Source organism: Muscardinus avellanarius (genome assembly GCF_963383645.1).
Source record: "Muscardinus avellanarius genome assembly, chromosome: 10".
Classification (NCBI taxonomy): domain Eukaryota; kingdom Metazoa; phylum Chordata; class Mammalia; order Rodentia; family Gliridae; genus Muscardinus; species Muscardinus avellanarius.
The window spans coordinates 58,931,682-58,947,806 of NC_137796.1; the positions used below are offsets into that span (position 1 = coordinate 58,931,682).

Below are 16,125 nucleotides of genomic sequence, written 5' to 3' on the forward strand. Positions count from 1 at the left end.
TAAAATAATAATAATAAAGGCTGGGAGTTAGAATGACCCTGGGTTCTGCTGGGCGTGGTGGCGCATGCTTGTAATCCCAGTGCTTGGGAGGCTGAGACAGGAGGATCACGCAGGTTCAAAGCCAACCTCAGCTACTTAGTGAGGCTCTCAGAAACTTAGTGAGACCCTGTTTCCAAATAAAATATAAATAGGTCTGGGAGTATAGCCCGGAGGTAGAAAAGCCCCTGGGTTCCACCCCCAGTACCACTAAAAAAAAAAAAAAAAAAAAAAAGAATGACCCTGGGTTCAATCCCCAGTACCAAAAAGCAAACAAAACAAAACAAAACAAAACAACAACAACAACAACAAAAAAAAAACGGGTTTCAAAGTTGGGGTGGGAGTTACTTCCTCTTGCTAAAGCTCCATTGTATATGTATTTTAATAATGTATATTTTACTTGGGAGGCTGAGCCAGGAGGATTGCAGGTTAGGGCCCAGCCTCAGCAACACAGTGAAGCCCTCCTAAATTTAGTAAGAACCTGTTTCAAAATTAAAAAAAAAAAAAAAAAAAAACTAGGTGTGGTGGCATACGCTTGTAATACCATCATTTGGGTGGTTGAGACAGGAAGATCACAGGTTCGTGGCCAGCCTCAGCTACTTAGTGAGGCCTTCGACAACTTAGTGAGACCCTGTTTAAAACTAAAGAATAAAAATTGGGCTGAGAGTGTAGCTCGGATGATGCCCTTGGGTTCCATCCTGAGCATCACAAAAAAAAAAAAAAAAAAAGAAAGAAAAAAAATAGGGCTAGGGGTGTAGCTCAGGGGTAGAATGCTACTGGGTTCATCCACAGTAATGCAAAAAAAAAAAAAAAAGTATGGGAGATAGAAGACTCCTGGGTTCCACCTCCAGTACCACACACACACACACACACACACACACACACACACACACACACACAATTAAGGGGCTGGTGATATAGCTCAGTGGTAGAAGGGCCCTGAGGTTCAATCCTCAGTATCACAAAAATAAATAAATAAATAAATAAATAAATACATAAATAAATACATAAATAAATAGAAATCTTCATCAAGAGGCAAAGAGGCGCCCGGCGTGGTGGTGCAGGCTTGTAATCTCAGCATTTGGGAGGCTGAGACCTGAGGATCGCGGTTCGCGGACAGCCTCAGCTATTTAGTGAGGCCTCTGCAACTCAGTGAGACCCGGTTTCAAAATAGAGAATTAAAAAAAAAAAACATAGGGCAGAGGGATGTAGCTCAAAAGTCAAATGCCCCTGGGTTCCATCCCCAAACCTAAAAAAAAAAAAAAAAAAAGAGGCTATTAATAAGTACCATAAAAAAATGCAGCCACGGCCGGGTGTGGTGGCACACTGTAACACCCCCCCCACCCCCCCACCCCCGCTTGGGAGGCGGAAACAGGAGGATTGCGCAGGTTGGAAGCCAGCCGTGCTGGCTTAAGAGACCCTGTTTCCAAATAAAAAGTATAATTGGTCTTGGAGTGTAGCCCGGAGGTAGAAGGGTTTCCAGGAACCCCAGTACCACCAAAAACAAACAAACAAAAAAAAAGCAGCCAGCCAGGTGTGGTGGCACACACCTGTAATCCAGTACATGGAACCTTGAGACGGGAGCATCGCAGGTTCGCGGATAGTCTCAGCAGCTTAGTGAACCTCTCAGCAGCCTAGCAAGATCCTGTTTCCCAAATAAAAAATATAAAGTCTGAAATAGTCTAAAATCCAAAGTTTTTGCAGACCAATGTGACACTGCAAGTGGAAAATCCCACACCTGACCTCATGGGAGGCGTCTCAGTCAACAGATGCACTAATTTACCGCCTGGTTTGGGCGTGGTGGCCCATGTCTATAATCTCAGGACTTTGTGTTACAGTTGTACCAGTGCTATAGGTTCTTTTCCTCTGTTCAACTAGAATTTGTCCAATAGGGATATTAAAACTAATAGACATCTTGCGCAACTTTAACAAATTTTTAATACATAGCAGTGCGCCTGGGGCACACTGGAGAGCCTGAAAGTGGAACTCTGCTGCCCTCTCTGGCCCCAGCCTTTAAATACAGATTTTGGCCCGTCGTGGTGGCGCATGCTTGTCATTCCCGCGCTTGGGAGGCTGAGACAGGAGGATCGCACAGGTTTGAAGCCAGTCTCAGCTACTTAGTGAGGCTCTCAGCAACTTAGTGAGACCCTGTTTCTAAATAAAGAAGAAAATAGGTCTGGGATGTATCCCAGAGGTAGAATGCCTCTGGGTTCCACCCCCAGTACCGCAATAAATAAATAAATAAAAATAAATAAATAAATAAATAAGCCGGGTATGGTGGCGCAGGCTTGTAATCCTTGGGAGGGAGGTGGAGACAGGAGGATCGCGCTGGTTCTGAGCCAGCCTCGCTGGCTTAAGAGACCCTGTTTCCAAATTAAAAAAAAAAAATTATATATATATATATATATATATATATATATATATATATATATATAATAGGTCTGGGAGTGTAGCCCGGAGGTAGAAGGGCTTCCAGGGACCCCGGTACCACCAATAAATAAATAAATAAATAAATAAATAAATAAATAAATACAGATTTTGGCCCAACGTGGTGGCTCCCACTTATAATCCCAGCATTTGGGAGGCTGAGACAGGAGGCTCGCAGTTCGCGGACAGCCTGAGCTACTTAGGCTCTCTGCAACTCAGTAAGGCCCTGTTTCAAAATAAAGAATAAAAAACAGGGCAGGGGATGTAGCTTGGAGGTCAAATGTCTCTGGGTTCCATCTCCAGATCCTCAAAAAAAAAAAAAAATACAGATTTTGTATTGGTATCTTTTTTTTTTTTTTTTTTGCAGGTCTGGGGATGGAACCCAGGGGCATTCGACCTCTGAGCTACACCCCCTGCCCTATTTTTTTCATTCTTTATTTTGAAACCGGGTCTCACTGAGTTGTAGAGGGCCTCACTAAGTAGCTCAGGCTGTCCGCGAACCGCAATCCTCTGGTCTCAGCCTCCTGAATGCTGGGATTACAAGAGGGCACAACCATGTCCGGCTGGTATCTTCTTATCAACATTACCAAGGCAAGGGGCTAGTAACTTATTTCTTAGCCAGGTGATGCCTCTTTGCCTAAGTGCAGGGGTTTATAATCTACCTTGTTTCCACCTCTATTGTATTGAGCTGTATTGGTTGCTCATCAGCTATGGGTACTTTATTTTTATTTATGGGTACTTTATTTTTTTGTGTGTGGTACTGGGGGTAGAACCCAGGGGCTTTTCTACCTCCAAGCTACACCCCTGTTTTTTCTGCCACCCCTCCCTGCCTGAGTGCTTGCACAGCATCCAGGGTTTGACTGCTTTTTTGGGGGGGAGGGATGGCACCCAGGGGCATTTTACCTCTGAGCTACACCTCAGCCCTATTTTTTATTCTTTATTTTGAAACAAGGTCTCACTGAGTTGCAGAGGGCCTCACTAAGTAGCTGAGGCTATCTGCGAAGTCACGAACTCAGATCCTCCTGTCTCAGTCTCCCAAATGCTGGGATGCCCGGCTATACCTGTTGTCTCAGCCTCTGTAGTACCAAGACTACAGGCATGCACCACCATGCCCGGTTCCGTGCTTTTCTTTTTTTCCTTTTTGTGGTACAGGGGCATTCTACCACTGAGATACACCCTCAGTTCTTTTATTTTTTTACTTTGAAACATGGTCTTGCTAAATTGTGGAGGGGAATTAAATTTGGACTCCCTTTTAGGGGTCCAAATTTTTTTTTTTTTTTGTGGTACTGGGGGTGGAACCCAGAGGCTTTCTACCTCTGGGCTATACTCCCAGACATTTTTTTTTTTTTGGTGGTACTGGGGTTCCTGGAAGCCCTTCTACCTCCGGGCTACACTCCCAGACCTATTTTTTATACTTTTTTATTTGGAAACAGGGTCTCCTAAGCCAGCGCGCGCGGCTGGCTTCGAACCTGCGCGATCCTCCTGTCTCTGCCTCCCAAGCGCGGGGATTACAAGCGTGCGCCACCACGCCCGGCCCAGACATTTTTTTTTTTTTTTACATTTTATTTGGAAACAGGGTCTCACTAAGTTGCTGAAAGCCTCACTAAGTAGCTGAGGCTGGCTTCGAACCTGTGCAATCTTCCTGTCTCAGCCTCCCAAGCGCAGGGATTACAAGTGTGCGCCACCACGTCCGGCTTTATTTTATTTATTTACTTTTTTTGAAACAGGGTCTAACTAAGTTGCTGAGAGCCTCACTAAGTAGTTGAGGCTGGCTTCGAACCTGTGCGATCCTCCAGTTTCCGCCTCCTGAATGCTGGGATTACAAGCGTGCGCCACCACGCCCGGCTCCCTTCTTATTTTTTAGTTTGAAACAGGGCCTCGCTAAGTTGCGGAGGCTCTCTCGAAATTGTGTGACTGGTCTCAAACCTGTGATCCTCTTGTCTCAGCCTTCTAGATACTGGCGAGGCTGAGGGAGGCAGAACTATTATCGGTGTGTAGATGGCGGAAGAGAGCTCTGAGCGCAGGGTGGGGGGTAGGAGGCAGTGAAAGGCCTCTCCTATGGTCCTGTCAGGAGTCCAAACCCAAGGCCAACACCTCTAACCATGAAGGTCAAACCACACCCAAAGTCTGGCTCCAGGAAGCTGGTGACTTCTGGGCGGGAGTCAGCGCTCCGCCCACCAGAGCCCTCTCCCTCCAAACATCCTGGCCATCCAGTAATTTTGGGATGTGTGAGTCATTGGAAGACAGCACACAGACGCCCGGGGCTGGGGAAGAGGCAGCTCCCGCTCTTCCTGGCTGCGGAGGTTGGCTGGACCTCTGTGGGTTGGCATTGCCCAGAGAAGACAATAGGAACTTGGCAAACGAGGTGAATTTCCTGGAATCCACCAGCTGCTGCCCCCGTGGAGGGACCCCCGACCGCCCGAGACCTGTCTGTGGACCCCGATTGTGTTCCCAGGAGGCATTTAGTTAACTTGGTCAAGAAATGGTAAGGATGGAGGGACCGGGAGGGAAGGAGGAAGGGGGAGAGAGTTCACGATCCTGGCCTGAAGAGGCTGCACTTAAGTGAATCTGTGGTGGGGCACGCTTGTAATCTTAGTACCTGGGAGGCTGCGTCTGGAGAATCACAGGTTCAAAACCAGCCTCAGCAATCCAACAAGGCCCTCAGCAATTTAGCGAGACCCTGTTTCACAATAGATAAATAAATAAAATATGCCTGGTGATGTAGCTGAGAGGTAGATGCCCCTGGGTTTAATCCCTAGTAACTGTCCCACCCCCCACCCCAAGAAAAAAAGAGACCAGTTATTCTCAGGATGTGGGAATCAGAGTTAGATGTGAAATGTGGTCACCAACAATATGTTAAAACTTGTTTGACATGTTAAAACTCCATGTCAGCCGGGCGTGGTGGCGCACGCTTGTAATCTCAGCATTCCGGAGGCTGAGACCGGAGGATCATGCTTCACGGACAGCCTCAGCTAATAGTGAGGCTTTTTGCAACTCAGAGAGGCCTTGTTTCAAAATAAAGAATAAAAAATAGGGCTGGGGGTGTCACTTGGAAGTAGAATGCTCCTGGGTTCTATCCCCAGTACCACAAAAACAAAAAAACAAAAAAACTAAGGCTGGGCTTGGTAGTGCACACTTGTAATCCCAGCATTCGGGAGGTGGAGACTGGAGGTTTTCGCGGACAGCCTCAGCTACTTAGTGAGGCTCTTTGCAACTCAGTGAGACCGTGTTTCAAAAAATAAAGAATAATTTCGGGCGTGGTGGCGCACGCTTGTAATCCCCGCGCTTGGGAGGCGGAGACAGGAGGATCACGCAGGTTCGAAGCCAGTCTCGCTGGCTCAAGAGACCCTGTTTCCAAATAAACAGGGTCTCTTGAGCCAGCGAGACTGGATCATATGGTAGATCTATTCCCAAGCTTTCTTAGGAATCTCCACACAGATCTCCATAGTGGTTGAACTAGTTTGCATTCCCACCAACAGTGTAAAAGAGTTCCTCTTTCCCCACATCCTCGCCAGCATTTGTTGTTGTTTGATTTCTTTATGCTTGCCACTCTGACTGGGGTTAGATGGAATCTCAGTGTAGTTTTGATTTTCATCTCCCTGATGGCCAGTGATGAAGAACATCTTTTCATGTATCTATTGGCCCTTTGTATCTCTTCTTTTGTGAAGTGTCTATTTAGTTCATTTGCCCATTTCTTGATTGGGTTGTTTGTTTTGCTAGTGAAGTCTTTTGAACTCTTTGTATATTCTGGATATTAGCCCCCTATCAGAGTGGTGGCTGGTAAAGATCTTTTCCCATTCTGTCGGCTTCCTCTTTAGGTTACTGATGGTTTCCTTTGATGAGAGAAAACTTTTTAAGTTTGATGCTATCCCACTTGTTAATTCTTGCTTTAATTTCCTGAGCTTTGGAGGTTTTGTTGAGAAAGTTGCTGCCTGTGCCAATATGTTGTAGTGTTGAGCCTATGCTCTCCTCTACTAACTTCACAGTCTCAGGTCTAATTTCTAAGTCTTTGATCCATCTTGAGTTGATTCCTGTGCATGGTGAGATGTAGGGGTTTAGTTCCATCTTTCTACAAATGGATAGCCAGTTCTCCCAGCACCATTTGTTGAAAAGGCTGTCTTTTCTCCAGCGTATGAGTTTGGCCCCTTTGTCAAAGATTAATTGACTAAAGATGTGTGGGTTTGTTTCTGTATCTTCTATTCTAATCCACTGGTCAGTATATCTGTTATTGTGCCAGTACCATGCTGTTTTTACTACTATTGCTCTATAGTATAATTTGAAGTCTGGGATTGTGATGCCTCCTGCATGTTTCTTATTGCTGAGAATTGCTTTGGCTATTCTGGGTCTTTTCTTTCTCCATATAAAGTTCATGATTGATTTTTGTAGGTCTCTGAAGGACGTTGCTGGTATTTTAGTGGGAATTGCATTGAATCTATAGATCAGTTTTGGCAGAAAGGCTATTTTGATGATATTTATTCTGCTTATCCATGAGCACGGGAGGTCTTTCCATCTTTCAAGGTCTTCTTCAATTTCTTTTTAAATGTTTTATAGTTTTTGTTGTAGAGGTCTTTTACATCTTGGGTTAGGTTTATTCCTAGGTATTTTATTGGTTTTGAGGTTATAGTGAATGGAATTGTTTTCTTTGTTTCTTTCATTGTGGATTCATTGTTGGCGTAAAGAAAAGCCACTGATTTCTTTAGATTGATTTTGTATCCTGCGACTTTGCTGAATTTGTCGATCAGCACCAGAAGTCTTTTGGTTGAGTTCTTTGGGTCTTCCAGATAAAGGATCATGTCATCTGCAAATAAGGATAATTTTACTTCTTCTCTTCCTAAGTGGATTCCTTTGATTTCCTTCTCTTGTCTTATTGCTGTGGCAAAGGTCTCAAGGACTATATTGAAATGGAGTGGTGATAGTGGGCATCCTTGTTTTGTTCCTGATTTTAGAGGAAATTCTTGCAGTTTTTCCCCATAACGTTGGCTTTGGGTTTACAGTATATTGCCTTAATGATGTTGAAGTACATTCCTTCTATCCCAATTTTCTGCAGTGTTTTTAACATAAATGAGTGTTGGATTTTGTCGAATGCTTTTTCAGCATCTACTGCTATGATGATGTGGTTTTTGTTCTTGGTTCTATTTATGTGGTGAATAACATGTATTGATTTGCATATGTTGAACCAGCCTTGTTTTTCTGGGATGAAACCGACTTGGTCATGATGTATTATTCTCTTGATGTAGTTTTGAATGCGTATGGCTAGTATTTTGTTTAGAATTTTTGCACCTATGTTCATTAAGTATATTGGTCTGTAGTTTTTCATTCTTGAGGTATCTTTATTTGTTTTGGGGATTAATGTGATACTGGCCTCATAGAAGGAATTTGGGAGAGTTCCATCTCTTTCAATTTCCCGGAACAAGTTATGAAGTATTGGTATTAGTTGTTCACTGAAGGTTTTGTAAAATTCAGCTAGAAACCCATCTGGGCGTGGGCTTTTCTTTGGTGGAAGAATTTTTATTGCCATTTCTATTTCTTTCATTGCTATTGGTTGGTTTAGGCTTGCTGTGTCCTCTTGGTTGAGTTTCGGTAGGTTAATTGTGCTTAGAAATCTAATAATTTCTTCCATGTTTTCAAGTTTATTGGAGTATAAATTTTTAAAGTAGTTTCTGATAATCTTTTGAATTTCTTCACTATCTGTGGTGATATCTCCTTTTTCATTTCTAATTTTAATAATTTGAGTTGATTCTCTTTTTCTTTTGGTTAGGTTGGCCAGGGGTTTATCAATTCTATTAATCTTTTCAAAGAACCAGCTTTTTGTTTTATTGATTCTTTGAATTGTTTTTTGTTCTCTATTTCATTTATTTCTGCTCTAATTTTAATGATTTCTTGCCTTCTGCTGGCTTTGGGAATAGACTGTTGCAGAGTTTCTAGGTCCTTGAGTTGTGTCATTAGGTTCTTTATTTGGTGATTCTCTGTCCTTCTTATGTGGGCACTCAATGCAATAAACTTTCCTCTTAGTACTGCCTTCATAGTGCCCCATAGATTTTGGTAGGTTGTGTCTCTGTTTTCATTTGTTTCCATAAATTTCTTTATTTCTTCCCTAATTTCCGCTCTTACCCATTCATTATTCAATAGTGTATCATTCAATCTCCATGTATTTGAATAATTTCTTTTGAGTTTCCTGTTGTTGATTTCTACTTTTATTCCATTATGGTCTGAAAAGATGCAAGGAATTATATTACATCTTTTGAATTTGCAGGCACTTTCTTTGTGTCCCAGGATGTGGTCTATTTTGGAGAAGGTTCCATGGGCTGCTGAGAAGAATGTGTATTCTGTAGTTCCTGGCTGAAATATTCTGTAAATGTCTATTAGGTCCATTTGGTTTATGGTTTTCTTTAGTTCTAAGGAGTCTTTACTCATCTTTTGCCTTGAAGATCGATCCAGTGGTGTGAGAGGCGTATTAAAGTCTCCCAGAATTATTGTATTTTGGTCTATTTGGGATCTGATGTCCAGAAGGGTTTGTTTTATAAATGTGGTTGTACCCGCTTTTGTGGCATAAATATTTACTATCATATCTTCTTGGTGTATTGTTCCTTTTAATAAAAGGAAGTGTTGTCTCTTCTGATGTGTTTTAGTTTAAAGTCTGTTTTGTTGAATGTCAAGGTTGTTACCCCTGCTCTTTTTTGGTCTCCACTAGCATGGTATATCTTTTTCCATCCTTTCACTTTCAGTCGTGAATGTCTTTGGCTATAAGATGAGTTTCTTGCAGACAGCATATATTTGGATTATGTTTTTTAATCCACATTGCCAGTCTATGTCTTTTGATTGGTGAGTTAAGTCTCTTGACGTTAAGAGATATTATTGAAATATGATTTTTGTTTTCTGCCATTTTGTGTTCTGTCTACTATTGGGTGGTTTGGTCTTTCTTCTTTACTTAAATGGCCCACTTATGGCTTCCTCTCTTCTCTGATTTTGAAGTCTGCTTCTTTTTTTCTTCTTTATGGTTTATTTCTTTAAGAATTTTCTGTAGTGTTGGCTTTGAGTTCATGAATTTTTTAAAATTCTGTTTATCCTGAAAGACTTTTGTTTCCCCATTGAGTTTTTATTTTAAAACAGGTCTTAGCTGGGTGTGGTGTCGCATGCTTGTAATCCCAGCATTTGGGAGGCTGAGACCAGAGGATAGGGTTCATGAATAGCTTCAGCTGTTTAGTGAGGCTCTTTGCAACTCAGTGAGACTGTTTCAAAATAAAGAATAAGCTTGGCATGATGGCGCAGGTTTGTAATCCCAGCGCTTGGGAGGCTGAGACAGGAGGATCGCACAGGTTCAAAGCCAGCCTCAGCTACTTAGTGAGACCCTGTTTCTAAATAAAGTATAAAGAGCCTGGGTGGCACATTCTTGTAATCCCAGCATTTGGGAGGCTGAGACCAGAGGAAACGTGGTTCAAGGACAGCCTCAGCTATTTAGTGAGGCCCTTTGCAACTCAGTGAGACCCTGTTTCAAAATAAAGAATAAAAAATAGGGCTGGGGATGTAGCTCAGAGGCAGAACACCCTTGGGTTCCATTCCCAGTACTGAAAGAAAAAAAAAAAAAACAATAACCCCCCCCAAAAAAAAAGTATAAAATAGGTGTAGGAGTATAGCTTAGAGGTAGAAAAGCCCCTGGGTTCCACCCCCAGTACAACCCAAATAAGTAAATAAATAAATAGAAATAAAGAAAAAAGAAAAAATAAGGCTGAGGGTGTAGCTCGGAGGCAGAATGCCCTGGGTTCTATCCTCAGTACTGCAAAAAAATTTAAAAAATTATAATAAATAACAATAAAACAGGCTCTTGCTAGGTAGTGAGTCTCACTTCTTGCTGAGGCTGGCCTCAAACCTGTGATCCTCCTGTCTCAGCCTCCCAGGTACTGGGTTTACAGGCATGTGCCACCACACCCAGCTGCAGCTGAGTGTTTTTTTTTTTTTTTTTTTAATTCCCCTTTGGTACTGGAGGTGGAACCCAGGGGCATTCTACCTCCGAGCTACACCCCCAGCCCGATTTTTTATTCTTTATTTTGAAACAGGGTCTCACTGAGTTGCAAATAGCCTCACTAAGTAGCTAAGGCTGTTGGCAAACAGCACCCTCCTATCTCAGCCTCCCAAATGCTGGAATTACAAGAATGCGCCACCATGCCCGGCTTTGCGGCTGAGTTAAGCGTGCACACACACTTCAGGGATGAAAGCATTGCAAAAGCAGAGTGCCAAACTCCAAACCCTCAAAAAAGTGGCTCGGGCTTTTGGCTGTTGCCTGGGAGGGCAGGGACTGTCTGGACTTCCTCTCATTCTTGGCACCGAGCTGGAGTTCCGGGCAGGGCCAACAACCCACAGTCACCGGGAGGGAGCCAGGCTGGGCTTGCCGTGACCTCGGGCTGGGCGGGGGCTCCCCAGAGCTCAGTGTCCCACTCCACCCACGCTGGCTCCTTGCTCCCCCCACAAGTGCCCTCCTCTGTGCGGAGGAAACGCCTCTCCGAGCAGTCCTCAGACAGCAGGAAACCTGGAGCCAGGCCGGCTGCCACGGAGGCTTTCAGCTCTGCAGAATCCCAGACTCAGGGCTGACACATTCCGGGGCTGGTGCTCCCGAGTGAGACCAACAGGTTTTGAAACTGGCTCCTCTTCACCTAAGTGTATGTAAGTTATGTGTCTTCTCTGTGCTTTCCTTTCCTTATCTGCAGAACAGGTTAACACGGTCCTGTCAAAACCAGAGGGCTGAGCCAGGCCGGGTGGCGCACACTCATAATCCCAGTATTTAGGAGGCTGAGACAGGAGGATCCCGGTTCACAGCCAGCCTCAGCTATTTAGTGAGGCCCTCCGCAATTTAGTGGAACCTGTTTCAAAATAAAGATTATAAAGCCAGGGTGGTGGTGCACACTTGTAATCCCAGAATTTGGGAAGCTGAGACAGGAGGATGGAGTTCCCAGACAGCCTCAGCTACTTAGTGAGGCCCTTTGCAACTCAGTGAGATCTTGTTTCAAAATAAAGACTAAAAAATAGGGCTAGGGGTGTAGCTGGGAGGTAGAGTGCCCCTGGGTTCAGTCCCCAGCACCACAAAAACAGAGGGCTGTTAAGAATGACACAGTGATACAATGTCTAAAGCTGCTTGCAAACCCTGCCAGTGATGGCCCATGCTTGTAACCCAGTGTTTGGGAGGGTGAAACTGCAGGATCCCAGGTTCAAGGACAGCCTGAGCGAGTAGTGAGATTCTCATCAACTTAGCGAGACAGACCCTGTTTCCAAATAAGACATTAAAAATTCTTCGGGAGCTGCCGGGCGGGCGTGGTGGCGCACTTTTGTAATCCCCGCTTGGGAGGCGGAGACAGGAGGATCTCTGCAGGTTCAAAGCCAGCCCAGCGTGCTGGCTTAACAGACCCTGTTTCCAAATTTAAAAAGTATAAAATAGGTCTGGGAGTATAGCCCAGAGGTAGAAGGGCTTCCAGGAACCCCAGTACCACACACACACACACAAAAATTGGGGGGAGCTGGGCGTGGTGGCGCACGCTTGTGATCCCAGCGCTAGGGAGGTTGAGACAGGAGGATCGCGCAGGTTCAAAGCCAGCCTTGGCTACTGAGTGAGGCTCTCAGCAATTTAGTGAGACTGTTTCCAAGCAAAGTATAAAATAGGTCTGAGAGTATAGCTCAGAGGTAGAAAAGCCCCTGGGTTCCACCCTCAGTACCACCAAAAAAAAAAAAAAAAAAAAAAATCGGGCTGGGGTTATAGTTCAGAGGGATAATGTACCTGGGCTCACTCTCCAGTACCACACACAAACAAAACAAAGACTGCTTAGAGCAACGCCTGGTGTGGAGCCCTAAGTGCTTAATAAATGGTGATTTCTAATAATAAAGAATTATCATTATTGTTACTATTATTTGCACTACAATTTATAGAAATCGTTTGAAAGGTTGTTGAGGGTCTCGCTATATTGCTGAGACTGAGCCCCGTATAATGACGCATGTTTATAATCTCGGCATTTGGGAGGCTGAGACTGGAAGATCACAGGTTCGCGGACAGCCTCAGCTACTTAGTGAGGCCCTTGCAACTTAGTGAGACCCTGTTTCAAAATAAAGAATAAAAAGTAGGGTTGAGGGTATAGCTCAGAGGTAGAGAGCCACTGAGTTCAACCCCTAGTACTAATAAATACATAAATAAATAAACAAATACATAAATAAATAAAAACAGGACTAGAGGTGTAGCTCAGAGGTAGAACATCACTGGGTTCAATCCCCTTACCGCAAAATAAATAAATAAATAAATAAAATAAAATAAAAATAAAAATGTTGCGACTAGCCTCAAACCTGGGATCGATCCTCCTGTCTCAACCTTCCAGGTACTTGGGTTACAGGTGTGCACCACCTGGCATGACTGGACAGTACTGTTTTTGTTTATTTGTTTGTTTGTTTGTGGTCCTAGGGATGGGACCTGGGGCATCCTACCTCTAGGCTATACCCTTAGATCTATTTTATTTTTTGAGACGGCGTCTCACTAAGTTGCTGAGAATCTTGCTATTTGCCGAGGCTGTTCTCGAACCTGTGATCCTCCTATCTCAGTTTCCCCAGTACTGGGACTACATGCATGTGCCACCATGCGTGGCCGATAGTGCTGTTTTGGAGACCCAAATAATAATTGGCCAGGATCCAAATAGTTTAATATTTCAGAATTCTAAGGTTTTTACTATGATGAAGTTCTGACATTGTAATGTTCTAGAATTCCAAGATGCTCATTAATGTCCTAGTGTGTCTGCATTCTAGAATGACTGTTCTAATGTGCTGCTGCTCTAAAGTGGCACTATCCTAAAATCCCAAGATGTGCACCAGCTAGTATTCTCATGTTTCAGCATTCAAGAATCGGCCAAGTGCAGCGGTGCACACCTGTAATCCCAGCACTTGGGAGGCCAAGACAGGAGGACTATAGGCTCAAGGCCGGCCTTGGCAATTTAGTGAGAGCTTCAGCAACTTAGTGAAGCCCTGTTTCAAAATAAAAAATAAGCCGGGCTTGGGAGAGGGAGACAAGAGGATCGCACTGGTTCGAAGCCAGCCTCGCTGGCTTAAGAGACGCTGTTTCCAAATAAAAATATAAAAAATAGGTCTGGGAGTGTAGCCCGGAGGTAGAAGGGTTTCCAGGAACCCCAGCACCACCAAAAATAAAATAAAATAAAATAAAATAAAATAAAATAAAATAAAAAGCCGGGGTGTGAGCCAGGCATGGTGGTGCACGTTTGTAATCCCAGCATTCAGGAGGCTGAGACCAGAGGATCACAGTTCGCGGACAGCCTCAGCTACGTAGTGAGGCCCTCTGTGACTTAGTGAGACCCTGTTTCAAAACAAAGAATAAAAAATAGGGCAGGGGGGTGTAGCTTGGAAGTCAAATGTCCTTGGGTTCCATCCCCAGACCCGAGTGGGGTGGCCCACGATTTTAATCCCAGTACTTGGGAGGCTGAGACAGGAGGATCATGGTCCTCTGCCAGCCTCAGCTACTTAGTGAAGCCCTCTGTGACTTATTGAAACCCTGTTTCAAAATAAAGAATAAAATATAGGGCTGGGGGTGTAGCTCAGAGGTAGAATGCCCTGGGTTCCAACTCCAGTACCGCAAAATAGTAATAATAGTAATAATGATAGTAATAATAATAATAATAATAATAATAATAAATGATTAAGGGTGTAACTCAGAATGCCCTAAGCGTAATCTCCAAAATTTTTTTTTCAATCATTTGATATGTTAGAGTTCTAGGGTTGCAATATTCCAGAATTCCAAGTTACTAGTCTTTCTTTCTTTTTCCTTTTCCCTGTCTCTCTGGATTTTGGGCCCCAAGGGCACACCACCCCTGAGCTCGGTCCAGGCGTGGGGCAGGATGGAGAACACTTCTCTCAGCTCTGAGGCCGAGTACGAGGACTACGGAGACTACGGAGACCTTCTGATGGACGCGCCGGTGGACTGCCTGGACGGCGCCTGCCCCTGGGCCGCGGCGCCCCCGGTGGCCCCGCTGGTGCTGTACGCGGCCGTCTTCCTGCTGGGCGTGCCGGGCAACGCCATGGTGGCCTGGGTGGCCGGGAGGGAGGCCCGGCGGAGCATCGGGGCCGCCTGGCTGGTGCACCTGGCGGTGGCTGACCTCTTGTGCTGCCTGTCCCTGCCCGCCCTGGCGGTGGCCGTGGCCCGCGGCGGCCACTGGCCCTACGGGGCGCTGGGCTGCCGGCTGCTGCCGTCGGCGGTGCTGCTGACCATGTACGCCGGCGCGCTGCTCCTGGCGGGGCTGGCCGCGGACCTGCTGCTGCTGGCCCCGGGGGCCTGGCGGGCTCGAGGGGCGGCTCCGGGCGCCGCCTGGGCGCTGGCCCTGCTGCTGGCGCTGCCCTCGGCCGCCGTCCGCCGCCTGCACCGGGAGCGCTTCCCGCCCCGGCTGGAGTGCGTGCTGGACTTCGGCGGGTCCGCGGCGGCCGAGGGCGCGCTGGCCGCCCTGCGGTTCGGCTGCGGCTTCCTGGGGCCCCTGGCCATCGTGGCCGGCTGCCACTGCGCCCTCCTGCGCCGGGCGCCCCGCCGCTACTGGCCGCTGGGCACGGCGATCGTCGGGGGCTTTTTCCTCTGCTGGACCCCCTACCACGTCCTGGGGCTGGTGCTGGCCGCGGCCGCCCCCCACTCCGTGCTCCTGGCCCGGGCCCTGCGCGCCGAGCCCTGGGCGGTGGGCCTGGCCGTGGCTCACAGCTGCCTCAACCCCCTGCTGTTCGTGTACTTCGGGAGGGCTCGGCTCCGAAGGTCCCTGCCAGCTGCGTGTCGCTGGGCCCTGAGGGAGTCCCAGGAGGAGGAGGAGGAAGGTGCGGGGAGCAAGATGGCCACCAGCCACGAGCTGCTGTCAGAGATGGAGGTGTAGGCAAGAGGGATGCTGGCTTTGCATCTCCTAGTCCACTTCCCAGAGGCCTTCAGGAGCAGCTGGATCCAGGGGCGATGTCTCCATTCATCATTCAACAAACATTCATTATGCACTTGTGGTATGCACGGCCCTGGTATAGACGCTGGGGTCTAGCAGGGGCCAGAAGAGATATAAACCCTGCCCGCAGGGAGGTGACATTCTAGGGAAGGCAGAGAGAGAACAGGCAAACAAGCAGACGAATATGGCACATGGGCCGGTCGTGGTGGTGCAGACCTGTCATTTCAGTACTTGGGAAGCTGAGATAGGAGGTTGGCGGGTTCAAGGCCAGCCCCCGCAGTTTAGCAAGCCTCTCAGCAACGAGTGAGACCCTGCTTCAAAATAAAAAATAAAAAGCTGGGCGTGGTGGCGCACGCTTGTAATCCCCGCGCTCGGGAGGCGGAGACAGGAGGATCGTGCAGGTTCGAAGCCAGCCGCCTGGCTTAAGAGACCCTGTTTCCAAATAAAAAAGTATAAAAATAGGTCTGGGAGTGTAGCCCGGAGGTAGAAGGGTTTCCAGGAACCCCAGTACTGAGGAGGTAAAAGGAAATAGGCAGATAGGGAAGGGGCCTCGGTAGTGAGGGGCGAAGGGCCAAGGTTCAGAGATAAGAAGGACCAGAGCTTCACAAAACCATCTGGTTACTAATCAACAAACCCAGGAGCCATCACTGGAGCAAGTCAGACACTTCTGAAAGGAGACTCTTCAAAGGACTTGCAAGTGAAACGGGGGTTTCTTGCGAGA

The 16,125-nt window shown here is 46.3% G+C and overlaps 1 protein-coding gene across 1 annotated transcript in view; it reads left to right on the forward strand.

Annotated features, from left to right (window-relative positions):
• C5AR1 (complement C5a receptor 1) overlaps nucleotides 1-15,347 on the forward strand; it is a gene marked incomplete at both ends in the record, with an annotated part of 29,830 nt that extends 14,483 nt beyond the window's left edge. The window contains one exon of the mRNA XM_080703637.1: nucleotides 14,298-15,347. Within this exon, the coding sequence (XP_080559763.1) occupies nucleotides 14,298-15,347 (1,050 nt within the window). The remainder of the gene's footprint in view (nucleotides 1-14,297) is intronic.
• Between the last annotated feature and the right edge of the window lie 778 nt (nucleotides 15,348-16,125).